Source organism: Eumetopias jubatus, unplaced genomic scaffold (genome assembly GCF_037043125.1).
Source record: "Eumetopias jubatus isolate StellerSeaLion01/CBP00866 unplaced genomic scaffold, mEumJub1_p1.0 scaffold_3, whole genome shotgun sequence".
In the NCBI taxonomy this organism is placed as follows: Eukaryota; Metazoa; Chordata; class Mammalia; order Carnivora; family Otariidae; genus Eumetopias; species Eumetopias jubatus.
Genome location: NW_028274809.1, coordinates 66,739,375 through 66,757,848, shown reverse-complemented (window position 1 = coordinate 66,757,848; position 18,474 = coordinate 66,739,375). Strand labels below are relative to the sequence as shown.

General features: G+C 36.6%; 1 protein-coding gene across 1 annotated transcript in view; it reads right to left on the bottom strand.

The window, feature by feature from the left end:
* The window catches only part of SLC38A11 (solute carrier family 38 member 11), a 53,716-nt gene that overhangs the window by 10,095 nt on the left and 25,147 nt on the right, over positions 1–18,474 (bottom strand). The window contains exons 8-11 of the mRNA XM_028121356.2: positions 8,519–8,589; positions 7,287–7,448; positions 4,009–4,121; positions 1,308–1,439 (exon numbers count right to left, since the gene is read on the bottom strand). Of these exons, the coding sequence (XP_027977157.1) occupies positions 1,308–1,439; positions 4,009–4,121; positions 7,287–7,448; positions 8,519–8,589 (478 nt within the window). The remainder of the gene's footprint in view (positions 1–1,307; positions 1,440–4,008; positions 4,122–7,286; positions 7,449–8,518; positions 8,590–18,474) is intronic.

Here is an 18,474-nt window from a genome sequence, read left to right as displayed (position 1 = left end):
TTTCTGATTTCCTCCCATCATTGTATCTCAATTATATAGTAATAATATATACTTGATCAACAAATAAATGAGTTAGAAGTTGCACTAGACCTTAAATCTTTGTAAGATTTGGACAGAAATAAAAGGATAATAATAATTATAAAAGAATAAACATAAGCCAAAGGATAAAAGAAAGAATTACTATGGCTTACTCATAGGCCACAAATAAGATTGACTAGAGCTAAAGGTGGATTTGGGAAAGTAAATGGTAAATAACTTTCCATAGAAGGCATGGGGTCAGATTATAGAGGGGACAGAGTTTATGCTTGCTCTGGTAGGAAAGTGGAGATTTTTAAGTATTGTCATGATAAACTGGAAGCAGAACTTACATATGTGCTAGTTGAAACAAAGAGCCAGTATTAATTCAGATGTGATATAACAAGGACTTAGATTTGGGAGAGAGCAGTAGAGATTATGAGGGAAAGTCTATAAAGGGAAACGAAATATTTTAAAGAAAAAGAACTTGGGCTGTGGTAAGTGAATGCGGGGTATGGATATAATTATCTTCATTCACACATATTTAATGAATTCCTCTAGACCTATTTTTATGCAGCAACTTCCAGATCCACTTAATATGTAGCTGTTTTTAGTAATGTTTATGTATTATAGAAAATAAAATATGAAAAAGTGCTCCAAACCAGGGTGTCTCAACCTCAGCACTACAGACATTTTATTTATTTGTTTTTATTTTTATTTTTTTAAAAGATTTTTATTTATTTATTTGACAGAGAGATAGAGAGCGAACACAAGTAGGCAGAGTGGCAGGCAGAGGGAGAGGAAGAAGCAGGCTCTCCTCTGAGCAGGAAGCCAGATGTGGGGCTCGATCCCAGGACCCTGGGATCATGACCTGAGCCGAAGGCAGACGCTTAACCGACTGAGCCACCCAGGCACCCCAGCACCACTGACATTTTAGATTGGATAATTATGATGGGGGCTGTCCTGTGCATGGTAGGGATGTCAGCAGCATCCTCAGCCTTTCCCAATAGATGCCAGTAGCACCCACCTATCCACCTGTGACAACAAAAATGTTCCCTGGGTGAGGAGGAGCAAAATCTCCCCCATGGGAGAACCACTGCTCTAAAAGTAAATAGCCTTATAAAGTACACAAAATCATCATTGTAAGATTTATTACTACATAACAAACGCATTTTCATTTCATTTCAGAAACTGATACCTTTGTTAGGGAAAATACATCCTTCGTTAAATGTAAACATTATTTTTTAAAGGGATTTTCAGAAATGGAGGTGTAAATCTTTAAATATACTTACATTGAGTTCTAAAACTTTTCCAAGGCAATCAATCAGCAATGATGTAAACATGGCTACAGTAATGATAACCACTGTTACAATAATGTGGAGGACCGATGAAAGATTCCCACCAAAAAACACATTGGCAATTACCTGCCAAAGAAACACATTATTTAGAGACGGATTCTCAGAGGCATGCAGGACTTATTAAGAAAGTATGTCATATTATAGCACTTAGGACTGTATAAAACACTACCAGTAAGGCAATCAATCAAATCTTAAGCCATACGAATGTCCTATCTTTTCCAAAGTACTTACACATAGACAAACACACGTTTCAATAACAAGTATTCTTTGCCGAATTATTAGACAGGTAGTATATTATATTACAGACCCAAAACATGGTATATAATGGGTGAAAAAACATATTTCTCAAGTGTAAGAAAGATCTTAGGAAGTTACCTTATAAGGTATTTGAGTCCAACAAGGTCGTCACTAACAGAATCTATGGATGGTATTTAGATTTTTGAATGAGAGGAGATTGGAAAGAGTCAACCAATCTAAGAAAACAAATAGTGATCTGGATAAAAAAGATCAAATAGAATTTAGAACTAGAAGAGCTTTAGTTACCTAGATCCATCTTTCTTGAGTAATCAGCTTTACAGCAATCCTGAAATGTCCTTGTCCTACCTTGGCTAGAGGTAGGGCTTAAAACATGGGTAGGATTTAGAGCAGAATTAGAGACTGAGGCAACAGTGTGAAAAGAGCAAAAGAAGAAAGAAGAACAGGAAAGATACCTATGGAAGACAAGAAAGAGAATATCTGAATAGGGCTGACTCTGCAAGAGAGCCCTGAGACAAGAGTTGGAAATGGTAGAAGGTCAGATGCTGGGGGACCTTAATGAAGCCAACCCTCCAAGCTGTTACTTGTCTAACATTCCAGATAAGTAACATTCCTCACAGACTGGACACTGCCATAGCTCTACTAATAATTACTGGGAATATTAATAACTTTTACTTATTTATGGTTTTACAATTAGTGATGTTTTTTAAATATTTAAAATTCATTCTTATAGAAGCCTCTAATACATGATTATAATAGTAGAAAATCACTGCGTGTGGCAGGCTACTGAGAGATATTCATTAGGGGTATGGACAGGCTTTTTGGCACCCTTTTATGTGGCTGGCTACTTTATCTATGAGTAGAAATGGCTTTGACTGTGTTTATGCTAACTGTGTGTGTGTGTGTGTGTGTGTGTGTGTGTGTGTGTGTGTGTGTGTAGAAAGGAGAGAAAAAGGAAGTGAATGAGTGAAGTATATTTGAGGTTCCTCTGCCTAGTATTTGCTATCATGGCAGAGACTCTTGAGTCAGTTCTATCTTCCTGTCATGGCAGCTAGAAAGGAAACAAGTTCCAAGAACTAAAGACATAAACTGTGCAGGTGGAGTGACTCAGATTGTCCACAAGCAGTTCACCAGAAGCCACATGAGAATGCAGCATCTGTTACCGCTGACCTACAGATCAGATTTGAACCCAAAGTACTGGGCAGAAGCTAAAATAAAACCAATCCCTGCATCTAACAAGAGCAAAAAATTTTTCAAGTTTCTTAGATTTGAAAAATCTTCATAAAGTAAATTTCAATCTACTTCTCCCTTATATTCAAGGTGGAGAACTAGTCTGTGAGTTACACATTTGTAAGTGAGGACAAGTGCTAATTGTAAAGGATATACATAGTGCTGAACATTTCCTTATTCCATTTTCCTGAGCAGTTCCTTATCCCCCAGAACTGGCATAAGGTAAGCACTGGTCTTCCTCTAGAAGCCTGCTGATTAGTTAGCGTATTTAAAGCTCTGTAGGCGGTTCACTTCACACATTAGACCCATTCACATGGTGCACTGTGTAAACAGCCTCTAGGAATAGATCCTAAAACTAAGCCCTTTTCAGTGTGATTGCTCAAAGAACCACTGTGAAGCAGGATCATGTTTTTCTGCTGACTGGTACAGTGGATTTTTCGCTGACTGTATGAGGGATTCCCGACAAGCTATCCAGCTTTACAGAAAAAGAATGATTTCTTTTTCACTTAATCGTCCTTTGCAAATCCATACATATAGTACAAGTACATCACAAATACATATATATGTAATATACTATCTTTATTATTTTACATGGTGTAAAAATATATATTTGTATAAATATATAAATAAAATATATCTGTAAACTAGTGGTTTAAATTGAATTTTGGTTTTCCATAGATAATAAGACATTTTAGTTTTTTCAAAATAACAAAACTGATCAAAATCTGTTCAAAGTTGCCTTTAATACACATTGACTTATAAAGCATCTTAGCAAAAGAACGATTTTGTAATACACGTTTTAAATCTTAGTACTTAATTTCTTTGTAAGAATGCTTTTAAGAAAAAAACCACTTAGTTTGGCTCTATTAAAGGCTGGCATTCATTTTGGAATGCAGTTGTATAAATATTTATACTTATGCTAATATAAACTAAACCACCAAACATGATCTTCAAATCCAACTTTTGAAAAAGTAACTTGTAAACATTTGAATATAAATTTATCTTTAAACTGGTTGAAAAAGAGACTTATAAATTATATGACTTACCATGCACTTGTGAATTTACAGATTTAAATTATTTACAAATCTTCCTAAATTAAATGTAGTAGAAGGATCGACTAGGTAAAATGTTGGAAAGGAATTGTGCTTACCTCTCTAGTCACAAAACATTCAATTGGGTACGTTAAAATGACAGTGACTCCATAACAGAACCTTCCGAATGTTACCAAATCATCATTTCTGCAATAGTTTTCAAATAAGTCTCCTGGAGAATAATATAAAATAGATTTATTTCAACTGAATATTTGAGATAAATATCTAACAAATCAGATATTGGATATTTATTGTATAAGTAGAGCTCCATAAACTCCATTTAATTAATAGAATAGACTGCCAAGTCTAAATACAAGGTTTTTTGTTTTCAATAACTATATAATTATGACTGATATTAAAACTAGTACATTTTCCACTTGAAGATGAATTCATCAGTGACAGTTTTTCTCTTATTCTAATTGTTTGTTTTTAGTAGATTTGCCTTAAATTTGTATCAACTTCTGAAAAATACTTTCATCCATTGTCTTCTGACACCTGAACCAACTCCCTAAATTCTTGTGCACTAGCTTTATAAACTTGCTTCTGGTCTTTGTTTCTGGTAAATAAGTGACTTTGTTATTAAAAAAAAAAGTCTTAAACAGATTTCCTTTTGAAATGTTATTCTTAGATCAAGGGCAATCCTGAAAGGAAGAGCAGACGAGTACATCTGGGGAGCTGAATTCCCTGTATATCATTGCTGTAGGGTTTAATCCCAGACTGAGGGCCACAGCAACTATTCACCTTTCATGGTATCTGATGAACCCGAGTGCAAGTACACTAATTCAAAACTGTGAAAATATGGTTATTTCTGGGGTAAAGCATTATATTTAATTAGTTCCAAACTAAACAATGGACCATGCACACCGTGAACCAATTCTTATTTAGAGACTACATTTTCTCAGACATCTATGAAGAAATAGAGGGATCTAATGAGGGCAGAAGTCATGTCAGTAAAAAGTTTCCCAATACCGAAACAAACAATATTTGTGCCTATTTATTTCCTTTTTTTTTTTTAAGATTTTATTTATTTATTTGACAGAGAAAGACACATTGAGAGAGGGAACACAAGCAGGGGGAGTGGGAGAGGGAGAAGCAGTCTTCCCCGCTGAGCAGGGAGCCTGATGCACGGCTCCATCCCAGGACCCTGGGACCATGACCTGAGGCGAAGGCAGACGCCTAACAACTGAGCCACCCAGGTGCCCCAGGCCTATTTATTTCCTTAATATAACATGCTTACATTTTAAAATTTGGGTCACATTTTCCAGTTAGACTGAATAGAAAAATAAGATCAAAGTCACACACTACCACACTATTTAAAAAGAAAACAAAACTATACTTCTGTCCTTTTTTCTTTAATTAAAAAGCTAAATGACCCACCTCTGCCAAGACTTACTTTAATGACTCTTCTCCCCTCCTCCTATCAACTGGAACAAATGTACATTACCTCCTAGGGTCCCTTTTAGGCGGAAAGGGATTAAACCACAAGCAGTCGTGGCAAAGACCTGCTTCAAGTCTGACTGAAAATGTTCTACCACTCAGAAAAGAGGACAGAAGGTCCCTGTTCATTAACCTTCAGTAAAAAGTGACTGAGAATGTCAAGAACAACCTCGACTTCTTTACTGCCTCACAAGCTGAAATATATCTACTAAAAGGGAAAACAAAAGAAGCAAGCAGTTTGCACAGGAAAGACCAGATTTGCCTAAGATGAAATGGCCTGAAGAAACAATGTCAGCTTATTCCAGCTTGAGTCTATTTTCAGGAATTATAGCTAGGTTAAAGAAAAAAACAACAACAAAAAGCCCAAACCAAAACCAACCCGTCAGCTTTGTTATGTAAAGATTTAATTATATCTAAGCAATTACCACCGATAATAACACTAGGAAGGTGTGACTAAGAAAAAGGGTTTATGTCATACAGGGAAGGCATTTAAAAACCAAGGTTTTGTACAGACTGGAGCCTACAGGCCATTCACCTTGGCAAATGATGTAGCAACAGTGATACATGGCAATGTTTTGAGACAATTTTTATCAAGATTTTCACAGTCACTTCATTGCCGCACTCTAATGGCACATACATGGATTGTATTTTTGATGGCATTGGAATTATGTTAAACACTTTGTTTTGAAGCCGTTTTTACTTTTTTCTTTATTTCTTGAGAAATCTCTGCCTATAATCATAGTTACCTGTGACCTCTATTTGAAACAATACACCCAAGAGTACCTAGTATCATCTGAAAACTGAGTGAAGAGGAGCTGGAGGATAAGAGACGCTTTTAATGGGTCGGCCTTGACCAAAGTGGGGTAGACAGCAAGAGAGAATGGAATGAAAATTGAACTGGAAGTCAGGAGACTTGTTTTCTACTTTGTCACCAGCCAGCTTGGGCAGGTTCCTTCACCTCTTTGTGTTTTAAGCAGGGGGTAAAACTAGTTATTCCACTTACCTTCATAGGGTTGTGTCAAGGTCAAATGAGATAATAGACCTGCAAAAGCTGTGACATGTTTGAATCACAGCATTTACCAGGGTATTAATACTACACAGAGGAGTGAGGGCACAGGTCAAAGGAAGAAGAGAGAACCACTCAGCTGTTGGGCCTGGGCGAACAGGGAAAAGAGAAATAAATTCAGTGTCAGGTGGTGAGGTGGAGGAGGAGGGGGGAAGAGGTGGGGCTGCTTCTGTGCGAAAGATGACGTTTTGTGTTTAAGGCAAGAAGGGATAACTAAGCAGGAATGTCCTGCAGGCAAGAGGCTGGAGATGAAAAGAAAGGTCTGGACTAGAGTTTATAAAACAATGACAATCTCCAGGGAATTTGTTGAGAGAAAAGAAGGCAACTTGCCTGGGCCAGTTAATGGAAGGTGGGAGTAGAAGGGGAGAGAAGGTAAGAGAAAGCAAAGAGCAATCACTCAGGGGGAAAGAGTGAATGATGATGTGGTAGTGCTCCTTCTCCTATGGGAGAAAAGACAGGATGTTCAGAACTGTTAAGTGATTCACAGAGGTGCACGAGAATCAGAACCAAGATGATTCACTTTGAAGAGTGGGAGGACGCTGGTATTTCTGAGAGTGAAGCTGCAGCGGAGAGGGAAGCCAGATTTCAAGTGCTTTTAAGTGAAAGCATGGAAGAGGAGAGGAAAGGAACTACAGAAACAGGTTTAGCAGTTCAAAAGGGAGAAAATCAGGAAAACAGAAACGGCAGAGGTGGGAAGGGAGAGGAGAGAATGGACAGAAGAGATAGCGATACTCTGAAGTAGAATACTGGGTATAATTGTGCCGAAAATGAGGAGCGACAGAACCAGTCCATGTGAATAACAAAATATGATGAGAACCGAATCTCTCATTTTACCTTGGGTGAAGCCAGTAAAGGTCAAGTATCCACATGTAGCAAAGAGAGTACTGGTAAGTACAGAAGCCAAGGTAGACACATGGATGATGCGGGACCAGTTAGCTACTGTGGGGTCTTCCAAAGAACCATAAACTAAGAAGCAGTTATGGTGGCAAATAAATGCTGCAATACAAAAAAGAAAAAAAAAAGAGCACCATTAAAGCAAATGTTACTGGATTTCCTTCTCCTTCGGTGCCCACAGTTCTTGGTCAGGTGGCTTTGAAGAATGAAGAGGTAGACCGGACAGAGTGGCAGGCAGTGAAGCAAGTTTACTGAGCGATAGCAAAGTGATAGTACAAAGCTCCCGAGGACGGAGGGGACCCGAGAGGGTTGCCATTGGAGTTTCTAAATCTATAGGGGTTTTTGTGGGCTTGTTGGAGGGCTGTTTTAATCGATTAACCCTCCCTGCACCTGTCATCCAATCAGATTTTTGTCATCTATCACATGGGAAAGGGTGGAGGGCTCCTTCCAGGGCCGAGTAAAATCCTTTTAAGGGTGGTTTCCTCTTAGGGCAGGGGCCCCTTGTCCCTGCCTGCCTGCCTTCCAACTGTCCTTTATCACAAGCACTAAGGTTCTCTTTTTTCTTCTAAAAATTCAGAGATGTATGTGACTTTGGAATGCTACTGAAGTTCAAATACATTAATTCACTAGCTATGTCCAAAAATAACTTTTTTAACAACTGTAGGAATGAGAAATTTCACTCACGTTAGGCTTATGTGGTCTCTTCATGTCAGTCTTGATATAAACCAGGCCTATCCAACTTTCTCTCCCATTTTCCATTTCCTAGTGGCCTTCCAATCTTAAGGGAAATCTAAACAACACTATGTTTTCAGTCCATGGCTTCCTTTCCAATCTGGGATATAACAGAGTAGCTTTAGACATCTGGCCAATTTGTAATACTTTGTGTGCAAGGTTTTGAATAAGCACATAACACTTGCTAGATTTTCAAGTTAAAAAATAAGATGACTGTAATGAGTTTTCTGCATGAGAAAGAGACTTGTCCAAATTAAATCAAATTTTAGTGATGAGTGAGAAAAGTTTGAGCCTAATTTTATGTTGGCACAAACTAGACCATATGGTGCTAATAGGAAGCCTAAAACTTGGGACATTTGCTCTCCAGACACAAATAAGAAACTTTTTCATTATACTGAAGACTCCATATTGAGAAAGGGCCTGTGAAATCATATACTCACCAAACGACATCACACCAAGAGCCTGAATGGCATTAGGCTTTGCAAATACCCAAGCATCCTCTGTTTTTGGTCTAGAAGATAAATCAGGTAATTTAATGAATGATCAAACAAATGCGAACCTAAGCATGTCAGAGAACAAGAAATGGTGTCACAGTAAAAACTGAGTATCTTTAAGTCAGAAATTAACAAGGGGCCCCCATCAATCTTTCTTAATTGTAAATAATTTCCCAGGAACATGCATGTTATGTTTACCTCAGTCCTTTAAAATGCATGTCAAATATGTGGAAAGACTTTATTTTTATATATTTAAAATATCCACTGACTACTTAATTTTATGACATTTTTACTCACCAATTTAACAACAAACATTTGTTATGCACTGATCATTGAAGATACCGATTGAGGGAGATACAAAAATTAATAATGCAATGTTCCTCCTCAGCTAATCAATACTTCCTTCATTCCCCTTGAACTCATTTCCCAGGCTCATCCTACCCCAGGGAAATTCATAGTTGGCACTACAGTTGACGGAAGAAGGTGGACATGAACTAATAATAATTGAGGATGTAGTTAACTGTATTCTGGGAATTATCCTCTGATATCTCAATCTTCACAGTAACATTCACGTATTATTGTCACTATTTAATACATTAGGAAAGTTAAGCTCCGGGTGGTGATAAAACTGGTCAAGCTTCCACAGAAAATAAGTGAAGCTGAGATTTGCTGTTCATCCCAGTATCTCTTTTACACTGAACTGTCAAGTGACCTCAAATTCTCACCTGTGGAAATACTTCTCAAAGACGTTTTGGAAAGATATGAACTTTAAATTACCTGAGGCATCCTATTTCTTAGTGGAATTAAAATATTTACCAGCCTGTCTATTGGTAGAGCTCAGTCTCCCTGGTTACCATATATCCCTGAGTAATGGTGAAGATTCTAGGTTCTGAGATCAGACAGCCTGTGTTAGTCTTCTGGCCCCTTCCGCCTGTGTGATCGTAGGCAAGTGATGAACCTTTTTGTGCTTCAGTTTTTATATCTATAAAATGAGATTAATAAGAGTAGTACCTAATCCATTGAGTTATTGTGTGAATTAAATGAGATAAAATATGTAAGATTTCTGGAAGAGAGCCTTGCATATAGTCAAGTGTTCAATAACTGGTCATTCATATCATCAACTTATTAATATTATCCATTGTCATTTAATAAAAAGTAGGCAAAATGGCTCAAAGATGTCCAGCTTCCCTGAAAAGGAAAGGCTTGAGTGAAACCCAAAAGAATACATTAAGACCGAAGAGGGGAAAAGGGGAACGAGGGTTGTAGAAAGCCATAAATGCAATTGGTGTAAATGCACCTACTTCATAAGCTTGTTATTCATTCTCCATGTAAAACACACACTCACACAAAAAGTCTCATTTGCTCTGTCAAAGTTAGTGGGATTTATGCATTGTATCTTTTTTTTTCATTCCATATTTGAAATGAGCGGTTACAGGTCCTCGAGAATGAGCCAGCCTAAGAGGGAGGCCTCAGGCTGTTACAGGCTTGCGGTGACTCCCGTGTCTTGAGGCGGAGCTGCTTCCACCTCCTGCCTCCACTGTTCTCGCTGCTGTGAACGTTAACCGAGAAGAGCGTACCCGTCAAATGCCAAGGTTACCAGGGAAAAAGGCAGATTTTGCCCACGGTCTTTAAAAAATGATTCAGAAAAGCAGCACTAAAAATTACAGAAACTTGGAAGGTTGTAAGTTTTTTTTTTTTTTAAAGATTTTTATTTATTTATTTGACACAGAGAGATAGCGAGAGAGGGAACACAAGCAGGGGGAGTGGGAAAGGGAGAAGCAGGTTTCCCGCGGAGCAGGTAGCCCGATGCGGGGCTCGATGCGGGGCTCGATGCGGGGCTCGATGCGGGGCTTGATTCCTGGACCCTGGGATCATGACATGAGCCGAAGGCAGTCACCCAACGACTGAGCCACCCAGGCGCCCCATAATTTTTAATTTTTTGTGTTCACCTTAATGATGCTGATTTTATGATTTATTTGTTTATTCATTTATTTATTTTAGTTTTTAGAGAGAGCGAGTGAACAAGAGATGTGAGGCCGGTGCGGGGGAACAGAGGAAAAGGGAGAGAAAGTCTTAAGCAGGTTTCAGGCTCAGTGCAGAGCTTGACTCGCGGCTTGATCTCACCACCCTGAGATCATGACCTGAGCTGAAATCAAGTCGGACTCTCAACCAACAGAGCCACCCGGGCACCCCAATGATGCTGATTTTGTAAGATGGAAAATAATAAAAAGAGATGTTGCAGATAGGAAAGCATGTGCATCCAAATCTAGGGAAAAGGACATTGAATATGGCTTTCCGGTATTTTATAAAATAGCCTGAAATTAAAATTAGTTGCAGAATCAACCAGCTACACACACACACACACACACACACACACACACACACACACACACACACACACACGAGAGAAAGAGAGAGAGAGAGAGAGAGAGATGGAGGGAGAGAGAGAGAGAGAGAGAGAGAAAGTTCCTTGGCATATTTAGAGATTTCTGGAAACTTGATACCCATAATGATTGAGAAAATGAAGTTATATACTGTTCTGATTTTAGACTATAGATGCTGAAATACAAAATGAAATATCAAATGCCACAAGCAATGTATAAGAAAAAATCATGACTAGGAAGAGTTTTTCAAACAAATGCAAGCGTTGTTCAATAATAGAAAAATCTATTAATGTAATTCATCTCATCAACAGATTAATGGAGACAAAAAGCTTATGCGCTCTCAAAATATGTAGAAGAGCCTACAATCCAATATTTACTTTGAAAAACATGCTAAGCAAGCTATTAATAAAATAGAACTTCCTTAGTCTGACAAGAAAATCTACCAAAATCTCTAGCAAATGACACATTTAAAAGTGAAAATTTAGAAATATTACAATTAAAGGTGGAAACCAGATAAGGATGTTTACTATCACTGCTTCCAGACTATATCACAGGAATTCCTAGCTAATGCAATAAAATAAGAAGTGATAAGATACTTAATCATTGGAAATGGATAAATTATTTGAACACAACAGAATTGTGTCCACAGAAAATTCAGGGGGAATTTGCTGACAAGCTATTGGAATTAATAAGAGCATTTAGCAAGGTTACTGGATATATGAAATATATACTTGATATATGAAAATCATTACGGTTGAGGTACATAAATAATAACCAAATAAAATGGTTTTTAAATGGCAGTGGCAATAAAAACACTACATATTTTTAAAGATATGCATAATCGTAATGGCATGATATAATTGTATGGAAAGACACATACAAATGGAGAGATATACCATATCCAATATATGAATAGGAGGACTCAGTATCATGTAGATGTCAGTTCTCCCCCAAATTAATATTTAAATTCAAAGAATAAAATATGATATTCAAGGAGAAAATATTTTTTAAAAAAACCCATAAAAGCAACATAATAATAAGGATTGATAAACCTGATAATGTTTGTATAATAAAATAATCCATATACAAAGTTAAAATATAAAGATAAGCTAAAAACTTGTAAATGAGATCTGTCATACCTAGGAGATATTCCAATAAGCAATGAACAATAGTCAATTGACAGAAAAGGAAATGAGAATGGTCAATATTTATGCTATCAGTTGCTCACTTTCCTTTATAATCAGAGAAACTCAAATGAAATCCATACAAAAAGACATTTCACACTTAATTCAACAATAGCAAAGTCGATAAATCGCTGGGAAAAGAGAACTTGAAATTATTACAGAGGGAACTGTAAATTGTAAAGCACTTAGGAGAAGAGTTTGATAGTATCTAGTAAAGTTGAAGGTACTCAAAACTTGTAAGCAAACAATTACATTTCTACATATTTATGTAGGAAATATGTAGGAATGTACAGGAAAGTACATATGTGCACACAAAGATATGGATAAGGATGTTCACTAGTGCATTGTTCATATTAGCCAAACTTTGGAAACTACCTCAATTTCAAGCAATAGAATTGATAAATCCATAAGTAAAACATGACATAAACATAAAATTGTGTGCCATAAGAGCAATTAAAAAGAGTCACTCAGGGCTAACTGTATCAAAATGGAAATATACAGCACACAAAGCTAAAGGAAAAATCATGAGTTATAGAAGAGAATGTACATTTTTTTACCATAGTGGTTATTTATGTATATTTTACAAACATACTAATCAATACTAGATATTGTTGTCAATACATAAATGCATAGTGCAAGTATAAAAGCATTAAATAGGAATGATTTAAGCCAATTTAAGAATAATAATTACCTCTAGGGAAAGAGAAATGAATTGACTTTTAAATATGATAGTCTATTGCTGATAAATATTGAAGTAAATATAGAAAATTATTTCAAAAAGGTCTAGCCTAATTTCCTGCTTCCTGAACTTTATATGATTATATAATATTTTCTACATAAAACCTTTCTGGATCTGAACCTAATTTTTAGCCTTAAATTTCCATATATACTCTACAACTGAAACTACATTCTTCCTGTTTTCCAATCCCTTGTTCAATTCATTCAATTTTCAACAAATATTTGTTGACCACTACCAATGTAGCAATCACTGTTATAAATCTCTGAGGATACTGCAGAAAAAAAGACAAAAGAAACAAATCAACTATCTTGGACTATCTTGGTGTATATTCTATATCATAGTTTAGAACAGCACTGTATTATAGTGTTTTGTTTTTTTTTTAAAGATTTTATTTATTTATTTGACAGAGAGAGACAAAGCAAGAGAAGGAACACAAGCAAGGAGAGTGGGAGAGGGAGAAGCAGGCTTTCCCCTGAGCAGGGAGCTGGATGCGGGGCTTGATCCCAGAACCCTGGGATCATGACCTGAGCCGAAGGCAGATGTTTAAGGACTTTAAGGACTTAGTTAAAAACTAAGAGTTTTTAACTAAGAGTTAAAGAAATTACCTAAAGAGGTTTAATTTTTTCCTACAGTGTAAAGGTGCCTGGGTGGCTCAGTCGGTTAAGTGTCTGCCTTTGGCTCAGGTCATGATCCTGGGGTCCTGGGATCAAGCCCCATTTGTTGGGCTCCCTGCTCAGTGGGGGGCCTATTTCTCCCTCTCTCTCTCTGCCCCTGCCCCCTGCTTGTGTTCTCTCACTCTCTCTGTCAAATAAATAAATAAAATCTTTAAAAAAATTTTTTTCCTATAGTGTAGCCTATGCTATATATTTCAGTATTTTTTACCACTTGAGTTTTCTGAAGGGCAAGTAGAAGAATGGAGGAGTTGAGTATAACAATAAACAGAAAAATACTTTGTTAACTTATAAAGAACCATGGATATCAGAGAGTCTTCAAAATAAAAAAAAAGCAAAGAAAAAAAAGCCAACAAACCCCAACAAATTGGGAGAAACAAACTGAAATTATTATTATGATAGACACCTGGCAGAAAAGTCATAATAGTCATAATTGAAGTACTATAAAATATGAATCAAATAATGAAATTTAATTTGTACTAAATAATTAAATTATAGGATGAGTGCTTTTTTTAATTTTAAAGTGTAATTCACATTAAATTACCTATAAACAGGGAATAGTTTTCAAATGATCACTCAAATTCAGACATATTAACTAACACACAACTCTTCTAGAGTATTTATTTTGTACAAAGTGAGGCAAGTTTTCTTCTGAAGAAATCCCCGAATAAGAACTACTCTCCAATTCTTCTTTGTTTTAGATTCTTCGATTGCTACTGTGGAAGTTTATTTCCCTGAGGAACTGAAGCCAACTGCATTCACTGGTGTGTGTCTAGAGTTTGCAATGGAAGCCAATAGTTCTGAAATTAGTCCACTGAGGTCAATAGAGTCTCTTCAGCAAGTGTTAATGTTACCTGCTGATGAATGGACTAGTTTTTTACCTCTATGTGGTTCCTACCTGCTTCTTTTATTTACTGTGATTATTTGCTGACTACAGACCAAACTGTGGTAAATATGAATAAAGGACAATGAAAACAATAATGAACTTAATTTCCTCTGTGAAGGACAACATTTCTATGACTAAGAAAAACCATATGGGATAGAGAAAGCTGTAATAGTAAAAAAAGAAGAAAAAAACAGGTTTTGAGGTCAGGCAGACTTGGATTTAAATCTTAGTGTTATGATATAATAGCAGAGTGCCTTGGGGCAGATTACTTAATGACTCTGGTCTCAGTTTTCTCTGTTAAACAGAGACAATATTAATAATTCTATCTACATATCTGACATAGGGTAAATGAGAAAATGAATGAAAGAGTGTATTATATAGTGGACAATAAAAGTTGGATGAGACCTCCTTCCACTCTCTCTCCCTTTCCTTATGTTATCATTAAAGTAACAAAACATGTCTTAGTCCAGCTATAAGGACCTTGCAAATACACAAAATGCAGTCTTCATCATGGTATTCATATTCTTTTAGAGAATGAAGGGACCTTGAGGAAGATGAGCTATTTTACTTAAAATAAATGAATGATTAATCTTGAGAATAGACATACATGCTACCAAATGGGCAGTCCTTTGGTTGATAATGATGAAAAAGATGAAATGATTCATTTATCCTTTGGATATTCACAATAAATATTTAGTATTCTATTCCATAGACCAATTTTCTGCACCATTGGGTCTGTCAAATTGGTGCAACCTCCAGCCGCATAAGGCTGTTTTTGGCAATCTCAGGGTACATGGAGCTGCTCATCTCACTCCAAGGTTTATACCTTAGCCCAGCCATCAGTCTCCTTGGATGAGCTGTAGCTCTGTGTTAATATGATAAATTTTGCTACAGTGGTGTGGAGACTACCATCAAGGGAAGATAATTAAATGTTTCAATAAAAGAGGGCACTCATTAAACCTGAAGATATTTGACATCTAAAATGAATAGAGAGGCAAGCTGCCTGATTATTTAATCACCAGATAATATCTTAGACTATCACTTAAAAGAAAAAAAAGTTTAAAATTACCCTTTTACATTTTAAAGCTTCTATCTATACATACACACAAGCATGCACACATACACAAATTAAGGGTTTTTCTTATTATTTTTTGTTATGTCAATTTCAAATTATAGAAAGGGTCTTATTCTGTTAGTAGTGCTAAGATAAAAGTTCTTCCTTTTGTATTTTACCACAGAGAAAGATTATGAAAGAATGTATTTATATTTTATCATTGGCATTGATAAAATATAAGTACAGCAACATTTTAAGTTCATTTCTTGAACACTTAGCACTGCCTTCTTAGAGACAGCCAGAAGCTACCTACCTGATCAGGAAACTCAAGAGTTTCACTTTCATGAATTACTTGGAAGTTCTGCATTTTGTTTTAATAAGGTGAAATGGCCTTACACATATAAAATCTTGAGGCATGTGTATGTGCGTGCGTGTGTGTTTAATAGATTTTGGAAGCAATAGGAAATATTCTCTCATGATTTTTTCCATATAGAAGATACAGTGACTTTTGCTGAATGCATAAAGGACAGGCAGAAATAATCAATTCCCAATTTTGGGTGCTAAAGAAATACCCAGTGAAACAAGACAAAATCTTAGTTTAGTCATTGTTTTTCATAGCTATCTCCTCCCAAAGCTTTAAATTAAGTGCCAGTACAGATGGTAGTTGTTTTTTCTTTTCTTTCCTAATCTCTCAATCCAGTAATCAACCCATAATAGCAGCTGTAAACTAAGAGTTAGAGAAGGGGATTAAATAATCCAGTAATTGGATAAATTTTGAGACAGAATTTTCTAAACATCCTCCACCTGTACAAATGTATAGTAGGTCTACTCCCTTCATGTCACAGTTGCAAGCCCCACAAAAAAACAAAACAAAACAAAACAAAAACTTCTCTAAGGAGACAAATGTATTTTCAAAAAAAATGTTTGAATTTGTACTTAAATCCTCAGTCAAATTAATCCGTCAAAAGTTAAACTTGGACAACCAATGAAACATAGTGGATGGGCCACATACATTTACTATCTTTCCCTCCTCACACCTTACTAAAATGATATTAAAGGAATTTAAAATGGGGATAAATCCATGGGGGAGGGGATAATGGAAAAGAGACATCAGTGGAAAAGACATTTTGGGAACAGGAAAGTAGATGCTTACATGGTAACTGCAGAAAATGGACGAAGTAACAAGCACATAGAAGGATCTAATGATGAAAAAGAGCCGAAACTCCCGTGTGTGCAAGACTCACAGACAACAGAAAGCTATGTCAGATGCCAGGGAAAACATAAAGAAAAATTAAAGACATGAGATCCTGGCTATAAGGCATCTAACACAAAAAAAGAGGTAAAAAGAAGCCTAGGATGACAGTGGGGCAGCAAACGGAAATCAATCCATTCAGAAAGGAGCAAGGGGGTGGAAGGCTCTGGGAGGAAGGTCTCCAAGAAAAATAATAAAATCTGTAGATTACATGTTTGAGCATTTGGGGAAGGAGTAATAAAAATGATCAAAATCAAAAGCTAAACTAGGAGAAAATATTTGCAAAAGACACATCTCGTGAAATACTGTTATCTAAAAAGTACAAGGAACACTTAAAACACAACAATAAGAATACAAACAATCCACATAAAAATGGGCCACAGACCTTAACAGACACCTCACCAAAGAATATATACAGATGGTAAATAAGCATATGAAAAGATGCACCATATCATATGTCATCAAGGAAATGCAAATTAAAACAATAATAAGATACCACTACACACTTATCAGAATGGCCAAACTCCAGAACACTAACAACACCAAATGCTGATGAGGATGGGGAGTAAAAGGGACTCATTCTTTACTGAAGGGAATGCAAAATCACACAGCTTACTTTGGAAGACAGTTTGGTAGCTTCTTACAAAACTAACGTACTCGAACCATACAGTCCAGCACTTGCATTTCTTGTTATTTACCAAAGGATTTGAAATCTTCTGTTCATGCAAAAACCTGAATACGATGTTTATAGCAGCTTTATTCATAGTGGCCACATCTTGGAAGCAACCAAGATGTCCTTCAGTAGGTGAGTAGATAGACTGTGATATATTCAATCAATGGAATATTATTCCGTGCTAAAAAGAAATGAACTGTTAAGCCATGAAAAGACGTGGAGGAATCTTAAGTGCATATTGCTAAGTAAAAGAAGCCACTTTGAAAAGGCTACATGCACACTGTATGATTCCAACAATATTTCATTCTGGAAAAGGCGAAACTATGGAGACAGAAAACAGATCAGTGGTTGCTTAGGGTTGGAGGTTGGGGTAAGGGTGTGAACAGATGGAGCACAGAGGATTTTTAGGGCAGCAAAAATACTCTGCATGATAATATAATGATGGATACATGACATTATACATTAGTACAAACCCACAGAATGTACAACACAAAAGTGAACTCTGTTATAAACTATAGACTTTGATGATTATAATGTACTAATCTGGGTCCATCAGTTGCAACCAATGTACCACTCTGGTGGGGGATATTGATAAGGGGGAGGCTACGCATGTGTGTGGGTAGTGAGTATATAGAAAATCTCTGTGGCTTCCTCTTAAATTTGCTCTGAACCTAAAACTCCTTCCAAAAACTCAAAGTCTTAAAAAAAAAAAAAAAAAGCTAAACTGGACATCCAGCTAAACATGGTTAAAAACACAATCAAAGGGGCACCAGGGTGGCTCAGCTGGTTAAGTGTCTGCCTTCGGCTCAGGTCATGATCCCAGGGTCCTGGGATCGAGCCCCACATCTGGCTCCCTGCTCAGTGGGGAGCCTGCTTCTCCTTCTCCCTCTGCCACTCCCCCTGCTTGTGCTCTCTCCTCTCTCTCTTTCTTCAAATAAATAAATACAATCTTAAAAAAAAAACACAATCAAAAACAAGTATTCATTCTAGGAAACAAAGTGTACCAAAAGAGAAATACAACAAATTTTGAAGATGGTGTTATATCTCCACATATTAGGG